The sequence below is a fragment of the Apteryx mantelli genome, chromosome 18 (assembly GCF_036417845.1).
Source record: "Apteryx mantelli isolate bAptMan1 chromosome 18, bAptMan1.hap1, whole genome shotgun sequence".
NCBI classification, from domain to species: Eukaryota; Metazoa; Chordata; class Aves; order Apterygiformes; family Apterygidae; genus Apteryx; species Apteryx mantelli.
Window position 1 is genome coordinate 4,739,673 of NC_089995.1, and position 9,636 is coordinate 4,749,308.

At 54.0% G+C, this 9,636-nt stretch overlaps 1 protein-coding gene across 1 annotated transcript in view; it reads right to left on the reverse strand.

Annotated features, from left to right (window-relative positions):
* MYH7B (myosin heavy chain 7B) overlaps positions 1 to 4,835 on the reverse strand; it is a 32,547-nt gene extending 27,712 nt beyond the window's left edge. The window contains exons 1-5 of the mRNA XM_013949476.2: positions 4,739 to 4,835; positions 3,775 to 3,878; positions 1,482 to 1,625; positions 1,040 to 1,196; positions 380 to 407 (exon numbers count right to left, since the gene is read on the reverse strand). Coding sequence (XP_013804930.1) covers positions 380 to 407; positions 1,040 to 1,196; positions 1,482 to 1,625; positions 3,775 to 3,878; positions 4,739 to 4,835 — 530 coding nt within the window. The remainder of the gene's footprint in view (positions 1 to 379; positions 408 to 1,039; positions 1,197 to 1,481; positions 1,626 to 3,774; positions 3,879 to 4,738) is intronic.
* Positions 4,836 to 9,636: the final 4,801 nt, after the last annotated feature.

The window sequence follows — 9,636 nt, forward strand, 5'->3', positions numbered from 1 at the left end:
GGGCCGCTGCTGGCGGATGGGGTGCCCCATAGCAGGCTCCCGCAGCTGGCGGATGGGGTGCCCCATAGCAGGCTCCCGCAGCTGGCGGGGGGGTGCCGAGGAGCCGGGCTCCAAGGCCCTCGTGGGGCTTTGTCACCTGGCGCAGCCGACGGGAAGCTTAGCAGGACGGGCTGGGTGGGCTGGACAGCTGCTGAGGGAATGCGGTGGGGGCCACGGCTGGGTGGCACTCCTCAGGGGACAGTTACTCATCACCAGGCAAATCTGGCCTGTCAAGGAGGGGAGCATTACGGACAACCAGGGATCTCAAAGGTTGCTTGTACCCGGGAACTTAGGCTAACAAATAGGCACTGGAGGCACAGAGAGGGCAAGGGCCACTTACGTGATGAGCATGGACTGGTTCTCGCGGTCTGGAAGAGAAGGAGCAAACGTTCAGATGAAACCCACCATCCCAGAGGAAGACAAGTATTGCCCACAGCCTGCCCTGAGTGGGGTCCTCTCTCACGTGGCTCCTCTCTGTCTGGGCTGGTGATCTACTACCTCCCCCGTTCACACCTAGCACAGCTCTGGGCACACGAGCTCCCTGGGAGAGGGCCCAGGGAGGATGGCTACAGGCACCTTCACAAGGTGTTTCTCTCTAGCCTGCTTGGGGATTTCAGCCTTGTGGTGGGAGCCTTGCAAACCATCTCTCTGTCCTCACCTGCCAAGCTTCTGCAGCAGGGAATGCACCAGCAGTTTCTTCCCTTTGGAGTCTGCTCTGCTGGCTCAGGGGGCTGAATCCTGTCCCCTGCCTTGGCACAGTGACACAGCACAGCTGGGCCACATGGACACTGGCCCTGTGCCTTTCCTGGATGGGGAATGCCCTACTTCATCTCCTGGGTTACATTTTCTGGAGCTGATGAAGTGCTGCCCAAGCTCAGACCCAAATCAGCATCCTGAAGGCTTTCTGGGCTGGGCTTGGCCTCAACCTGCTCCTAGAGTCAGGTCCTAACGCCTCGCAGGTGGGTTTGTGGGGCAGGTGGGAGGGTGGCGGGGTGCTTACTGCGCAGCATGTCATTGTAGGCGTTGTCCGCGATGGAGTAGATGTGGGGGGGGGCCTCGGACCTCCGCTTGCCCTTGTAGGCTGCCACCACAGGAGCAGTGTAGACAGGAAGCCACTTGTACGGGTTGATGGTGACACAGAACAGGCCCGAATAGGTCTGAGGGCAGGAAGGAGATGGCTGAGGGATACCCAGCGCCGTGCGCACAGCCCCCGCGAGGCCCCCCCAGGACATCCCCCCTGCCTCCGGGAGGCTTCCCCCATCCCCCACGGAGAGGCCCTCGCCACAAGCAATGCCTGGGGAGTCGGCCGCAGTCGGGGATGCTGTGGGGGCTGGCACGGACCTTCTGTGAACCTGCACGCAGGTGCGGGCAGGTCCCGCTGGGGACACCTCAAGCATCTCTCTGCAACCTGTGCGTTATGTGCCCCGGCACAGGTGGCTTACGTATATCATCCAGTGGGAGTAGCGGCGCTTCAGGTTGTACAGCACGGAGGCCTCGTTGAGGTGCGTCAGCATGGCCATGTCTTCGATCATGTCGAACTTGGGTGGGTTCATCTGCTGCACCTCGTCCTCCTTGACAACCCGTGTCTGCAGGAGAAGGGAGGGGAGAATGTCAGGAGGGGCCGCGCCGGCCAAGCCCAGCATTCACCCAGACAGCAAGGTGATGGACACCAGCCTCCACGGAGACCTGCCGGCCCTCTGCCTCACCTTGGCTCCAGCGTGCCCCGGAGAGGGAGGCAGGGCCAGGGCCATGCTGACGGCCCTGCGGCTCCGTGCTGCACCATGCTGGGGATGTTCCCCTGGCCCTGGGCCCGCTTGGCTGCCGGTGGGCACCCCGAGCCCTCCACCACTGGTGGGCACCCCGAGCCCTCGGCACCCCTGCACGCACACGTCCCTGCCCCACGGCCGTGGGGTCCTTCTTGCTGCCGGAGGGGAAGTGTCGAGCCGCCCGGACGCCAGCGCTCGGGGCACAGGACGGACGCTCGCTGCGGGAAACGGCTCGGCCCAGGCCCGGGGGTGTTTGGAAGTCCCCGAAGCCACCACGGGGCAGCCCTGCTATCTGCCCCGCTCTCCTCCACGCACCGTTTGCGTTGATAAGCGCCGCCTAAAATAATGCAGCGCAGTCTTTCACTCAGAGAGATTTCTGGTTCTTTTGGCAAACAGCTGAAGTGTGTACCCCATCACTTATAACTGGATTTATTTAATCCTGTAAATCCAAGCGCTGGCAAACTATCACATTACATATCTGGCCTGAATGAAAGAAACTCAGTTTAGCAAATGCTCCTGTTTGTTAATAAAGTTAAAGTAAAACCTTTCAAAGAGATTTTTTTTTTACATGTGAATATTAAACCCATGGTGTGTTAGGTGTTAAAAGCAAGAAAGTGGAGGGAGGAAGAAGGGTGAGGTTATTTTTGCTGAAACTGCTTCCGCTGGAAATGCTAATCCAATGAAAGTAGGTGTAGTTTTATATTTTGCAAATCCATGACATTTTAAAAAAACAGCTTCATTGGGGAACAGCAGAAAAGGTTAGGAAACTGTTTTCATCTGCAGAAGCCAAAGAATAGATTTTTAACCACAAAATCTTAAAAAAACAAAGTAAACTTTTCAAACTGACCCCCCGCAAACAAATTTTATTTTGTGGAGGGAAAAAGTTTCTAATTTTTGTCCCAATTTCAGACCAAAGTATTTTCAAAACTTTACATTTTTCAAAAAAAAAAAGTATTTCCCTTAGTTTAGACAGATATGGGAAAAAAATTGTGAAAGCCTCTGTTCATTGCCTGGTCGGGACCTCATTTTGTTTTGCAGTTTTACACCAGCGTAAGCCTCTGCACTGCAATAGCGTTCCACAGGCAAGCGACTCCCATAGCCAAGAAATGAATACTAATTAAGCTCATTTGTGGTTATTTGTACTAGGTATCATCTTGACAAATACCAGTTGAGCATTGCTTGTTTTGCCTCACTTTCACTGCTGGAAAGCTGGAGTAACCCCACTGAACATAACTGGTCTCGCCTCTAGCCACCTCATTCTTTAACTCTGCTCCCTTTGGGAGGTTATTCCTGGCTGGGGCAATGAGACCAGCCAGTGGACCTAAAGAAGGAGAGCAGAGTTTCGGATCTGGCCCGAGGCACATAACAACGCATTTATATTTGGCAAAGAACAAGTCCTTAATCATCCTGGTGATCACACACTCCCGCAGCGAACAGCACACTCACGCTTCGCGCAGTCGTTCTTTGCTTAGAAACCTGTTTTCCAAACAGAACCGCTTTGCCTTCCACAGGTGCAAATCCAGGCTAAAAGGAGCAGGAATTGCCCCCTTACCTTTTGCTTTGCTCTTTGCGATTAGCCGCACAATGGTTCGGCGTTGCAAAGGGCTGCTCTGGAGCAGGCGCTTCCTTCGCCAGCCCTCCTTACGGCTGCGGGCAGCATGGCTGGGACCTGCGCTGGGGAAGCCTGACTACCCCCCTTCGATCCATCTCACAGGGTAGATCGGTTTTGAAAGCAAACATTCGATGGAGGTACGCTGAACTGTTGACATGCTTGGAAAGAAACTGGTCTATGTGTCCTGACACACCGCAGTGTGACAAACACCACGGCCAGCCCTCGGGGGATGAGCGACTGCGGAGCATGCAAGTGTTATCAGGAAGAGCTCGGCTAGTTTCAGACACGATCTCGTCTCACATATCCCCCTCGGCACACATTCTGACCAGCCCTTGAAAAAGGGAAGACTTTGCTTACTTGCTTGTCTTTGGTTTCCACAGTGACTTTGCCACCAGAACTTTCTTTGATTTCCACTTCAATATAAGCCTCTTTCTCATCCGGGATCCAAGCTCGCTTCTTTCCTTAAGGAGGAGAGGAAAAAAAAGAAAAAAGAAGGGAAGAGAAAGGAAGGGAAGGGAAGGGAAGGGAAGGGAAGGGAAGGGAAAAAATCAGGTTGAAATGGAGGAAACCATTTGTCAAATGAAGGCCACATGAATGCAGTCTGATTATATGGAAGGACAGTCATTCCTTCCTCTGCTCTTGGTCATAGGAGCTGGGATTTCTTTGCTTTTTCATGTTTGGCAGCTATTTAACTTGCCTGAGTCAAGTTTTACGTTGACAGCAGTGTACTTGCATTAATGTGTACTTGCATTTGGAATGTCATGAGGAAAATGCAGTTTAGAGGAAGCAAAAATCTTACTTCTTAAGTTGTTCCTCATTTGCTGTGTTGAGATAGGTGCAATGCTTGTTGAGCATGTGCTTGTTCCTGATGCCCAGTAACACTGTGGGCAGCAAAAAACCCAGCTGCAATACAGTGGGGTGGCTGGGACACAACGGGAGGGCTGTGGAGCAAGCTCTGTACACCTCCAAAACGAGATGGAGCTGGAGACAGCTTTGCCATGCCACTACGCATTCAGCCTATCTCCCTCCATCCTTCTGGCTGCCACAGGGGGCTGGGGAAGACGAAGACCTGCCTTCTCCTAGCACCTCAGCAGACTATGAGGGGACAGTCAAAACCCTGCTTTTCCTACTTCTGAGTTCTTCTTGTCCTCCAGGGTGGTGGGGGCAAGTCTCCAGCTCCTACGATACCAGTTCCTGTATCACAAGCCCTGTCAGGCTCAGCTGCACTGGTAAGGGGACGGGGATGCTCTACAGAGAGAGCCATGGCCAAGGGTTCCCTTGGGGTCTGTGCCTACTGGCTGCAAGCTTCCTTGGGGCTTACCATCAAATGGAATTGTCTGAAGCTTCAGCTGCTCTGTGTAGCTTTTCCGGAGGTATTCAGCAGCCTCCCCAAACTCGCTCATGTCTAGCATAGCCATCTTGCCCGGCTGGAGGGAGAAGGCTTGCCAACAGCAACGGAAGAGTGAAAGGCACCTGAATGCTGAAAGGAGGGAAAGGAGAAGGAGTCAGTGCACAGAGAAAGTGCCCAGCAGTGGGCTGCCGACCAAGAGAAATGCAATTGCCAAACACGCTTTTAATTTTAGAGAGCAAGAGAAGACAGCAACAACAATACTAGCTATTAATAACTGTAATAATAATGCAATTACCGATCTGCCCTGCACTGCAAGTCCCAGCTCCGTGCCCTGCATCACTTTAGTGTTGAAATCCATATTCACATTTTGGGCGTCATCAGAGTCCAACACCCCTTTTCTTGATAAACTCAGCCAAAAACTATTGCAAGTTTACAGACCTGTTGGAGCACCAGTGCCCTGCACAAAACCCAGGTAAAGACCTGAGTCCTCATTTCAGAGAAATACTGCAGAACAATAAAAGCGAGGGTGGAAGCATTAAGCCTTGAAAAATCCCTTCTAGAGGACCGCAGTGACAGCTGCTCGGAAAAACGCTTTTACGATACTGCTTTCTATTATCCATCTAATACGACAGCACACAGCAGAACTCCAAAACGCCGTAGCTATCACAACCGTTGTAACCCGCGCTGCTAGCCAGTCACTCGGCAAAGCGCACGGATCTCAGCACAAATGCTCTCGATTAAGGTCTGTCCTGCCCTCCCCTGTACCGCCAGAGTCAGCCCGAGAGCCCCTGTCCTCTGGAAACGGCTACGCTGCAAAGGTGAAGCGGGTTAGTAGCACAGGACAAGCGTGCACACAGACATGCTCTTTATTACTAACCTCGGCGACAGGACTGAGTGGCTGTGTGTGTGCAGCAAAGCCCCTTTTTATTGTGTCTGTCAAGGTCAGAGTGGGAAAAGATATGTCAGAAATTCCCATGTGTCATGTCCCCACAGCTCCATTGGTGCTGCTGTCCCACTGCCCGGAGAGACACAAAAGGCAAACTTCGCTTTTATCTCTCTGCAAATGCAGCCTGGTTATTTTTACTCCTGTATTGTCAGGCGAGTACAAAGGCAGAGCGAGAGGCTCCAGCTTTGGAGGCAGCGCAGCTCTCCAAGGCTGTCCGAGTCTGCCTGCTCTGTAGAGGAGCTGAGGAACGAGAACTTTGCTGCTGCTCCTCCTGCACCTGAGCAATTCTGCTTTCTTCCTCGTGCCCCTGCCAGGGGAACCACTGCCTGGTGGAGACCGGCACCACTGACGTGCTCTCCAAGCCGTGAACAGCCGAACCTCTCCCTCGGCTCCGGTTCAGTCTTTCCATGGCCACGTTCTCCAGGACGAGAGGAAGGATCCCAGGGCTCAGCCTCTTCTACCATGTTACCTTCTTCTCCAAGGGCTTGCCTTATTTACCAAGGAATATCAGCTGCTTCCTGCATTTAACAGCAGATTTCATGAACGCCAGAATTTGCTTTTTGGGTTACAGGCAAATGAAACTCAACAGTTTTCTAAGAGGGGCCTGATTCTTCCCCCGAGCCACAGTGGCCCTGTGGGGCTCAGCCCCAGAGGGGCACGTGCACTGCTGGGAAGGGCAGGGCTCGAGCCCCCAGCCCTGCCCCGCTGCAGTGGGTCCACACCTAGCTCAGCCCTTAGCAAAATCTGCCCAGCTGTAACCCCTGGGTCCTGCCCTCCCAGAGCCCACCTGGCTGCAAAGAGCAAGCTTGGTTCACGGCCAGGCCAGATTAAAAGACTCTCTTGACAGCGAGGCTGCTGGATTTCCCCCAAAGACACCACACACAGCACAGCACAACACTGACACATGTGAAATGAGCTGCAGCAACCTCCAAAGCCAGAAGCAGTCTAGCTACAGCCAGGCAACCTGTGAGCCGTACGCAGGTGCCCAGCACCTGGGCCCTGCCGTCCCAGCTCGGGTGGTTTCTCTCACAGTCACGTCTCTCTTCAGCCTGAGGGTACCTCAGTACCGAGCTGAAGGGGAAACCGAGGCACAGGGTGACTAGGGATTTGTTACACAGAGCAGCTGCCGGTGCAGGGGCTGGCCAGCAGACAGGTATGGTTTTCTGCCACAACCAACACTCAAAGCACCCATGGCAGCATGCGAGTCTGGGCATCCCGGTCTCATCCTGGGGAGCATCCTTCCCACAGCCCTGCAGCCCTCCAGCAACACACAGGCCCTCTGCCCTCCCACCCTGCTTTGCAGTGAATACTGTGAGATTTATGGGTGGAGGGGGGCCAGACTCTTTCCTTATGGGTTGAGCCCCCAGGGAGAAGGATGGCCATGCTCAGGGACAGGTCAACACTGTCCTCATTGACTGTGCAGTGTAAAGTTATGGCTTTTCACAGTGCTCGTCTTCCCTGGTGCACAGGGCACACTCCTTCGGCGCGAACAAGGTGACTTTGAGCCCATTAGGATAAAGCAGGATGTTATCCCACATCTCCATGTCCTGTGAGGGCACTCTCCCACCAGGCTGGTGGTCAGCAGTTCATGTCCTCATCCAGATCTGGGAATAGCCTAAGTTCACAGTGCAGAGCTGGACACCATGGGCACACACAGATGTGTCCGCTGCATTCTCTTGGGGAGACAGTCGGGGGATGCTGGCACTGAGACCCTACTTGGCCATGCTGTCCAAGAGGCACCACTGTGTTCAACTGTGCCAAGATGGCAGTGGTGAGGGGCAGCAAAAGCAGGGTAGCATCCTGAAGAACAACGTGGTGCAAACAGGCCTTGGTTGACCATGGGTTCCTCTGAGGTTAGCCCGGTGGTCTTCAGCCTCACTGTCATGAGCTCGGAGTCAGATTTCCACCCACATCCTGGTGGGGCCTAAGGCCTTTGGTGGGTCCGGTGCCAAGTACCTTTGCCACGAGTGCCCCAGCAGTGGGATGAGCTCTCGGCCCAGGCCCACCAGCTGGCCCAGCCTCACACATTCTTCTCAGGGCATGTACCCACCCCGTGCTCTGCTCACCCCCTCCCCTGCCTTATCTTTAAAGCGATTTTATTTTCGGAGATTCCTTCTACAGTTCCTTCTGTTAGCCGTAGTTTCTCTCCCTCTTTGAAGATGTTCCAGCAGGGTCCATCAAAGGCCAAGCAGATCTATAGAAAGGGAAATGTGGAATGGTCACTCCAGCAGCTGCTGAAATGTACTTCCTTTGGGTTCGGAGGTTTTCTAAGCTGGAGGTTGTGATGTGGTTTTCAGTGGGGTAGGAAGCTCATCCTCATATTCCTGGGAAGGCCCGTGCTGTGTCCTGCTCAGACAGGTGTAACATGGGCATCCTGAGTGCAGCAGCTATGGAAGGAAGTTTGTATGAAGCTCCCATGAAACCCTGCAGGCATAACTAGGAGTCCATGGCCTCTAGCCTGAGCAGAGAGGAACTTGCTTTAGGTGGTTAGTGCCTGAAGCAAGCCGTTTGCCTGAATGTTTCACCTGCCCTGTGCGACTATCCCCAGCCGCAGAAACGTCTCCCTTGGCCGTAGATGTGCCATTTGCCCCCCTACGGCTCTGTGCTTGACCTGTTGGGATCCCATGGCATGATGGAAGAGGGAGTCCTCAATTTTGCCCCTGAGGACGGGAGAAGCCTCTCTCCATGGGATATGACACCACCAGCACTAGACTACAGAGCTGCCCCTTCACTGAGCAGCATTTTGCAGCCAGATCAGCTCCTACCCGATCTCGGGAGAACCAGGAGGGTGCTGAGAGCCCAGCCATCCTCTCCAGCGAAATCCCAGGGCCGCTCCCTGACCCCACAGGAGGAATGTTTCCCATTAGCATGTTCTGATAAGTGGCAGGAAGGAGAATTACTCTATGTGTCGGATAGTTCGCTAGAGGTTTCTACACTTAACATATCAGCACTATCAGCTCCCTGAAATGCACTGGAGGGGAGTGCGAAGGCGGCTGATTAGATAGAGACAATCTGCAAAGGGACTATTTCAGGCATATTTCCATTGAGCGAGAATGTCTACTTACAGGGAGACAGGCGAAGGTGACAGGCCAGCGCTGCCAGTCTGACGATCTCCCTCTGGCTCAGCCTGGCCACACAAGCCTGCTGCTGCAAGGCTCCCTCCAAAGCAAACACCAAAATCCTGGATGCGTTTTCTAGGAAGCACTTTTTCACCAAAAAGCAATCCTGTCTTCTGGGACTGGGACAGAGTCTGGGTTACAGCGTGCACCAGGGACCGTTTTCATGTTATCTTCCTTCCCCACAGCCACATTCCACCAGAGGGAGAGACAGCAACCACAATCCCAGCTCTGCTTTTAATGCATCCCTCAACATCAGCAGGGTTATTCTTGAATTTGCAGGCAGAAGAATCAGGTCTGGCTCCTTGTTAGAGAGGAGAAGAGGTGGTGGTCTTGGTGTGATGGTGTCAGCTTTAGAGGGGGTCTGTGAGACTTGCTCTCAAGGCCCGCATGGCTGGGAAGGAGCAGCGCAAGAACAGGGATGCAGCATTGACGCTGCTGCAGGGAGCCAAAAGAGGCACCCACAGGGCTCAAGATGGGGCACAGCGCTGAATCCCTTCATCTCTGCTCCCTGGGCCCTTCTGGCACCTGTGTCCCCTGCTGCCTGGACATACCACATCAGGAATATGCTCTCACCTCCATCCTGAGCGGGCTGCCCTTTGGCCACGGATGAGGTGCTGCCTTTATAAACCTTCGGGAAAGTACGTGAACTTGCTGCTTCAGCGAGTGCCTCAGTGCTGTGGGAATCAGCTCATTACGGCACGAGGCTTCTGCAGCATGAGGGTGCTGAGGGCTGAGCCTCTTGGCACCTCGCTTCCAGTGCAGCGGCACTGCTACATGCACCTGGGAGCATGCGAGAAGAAAAG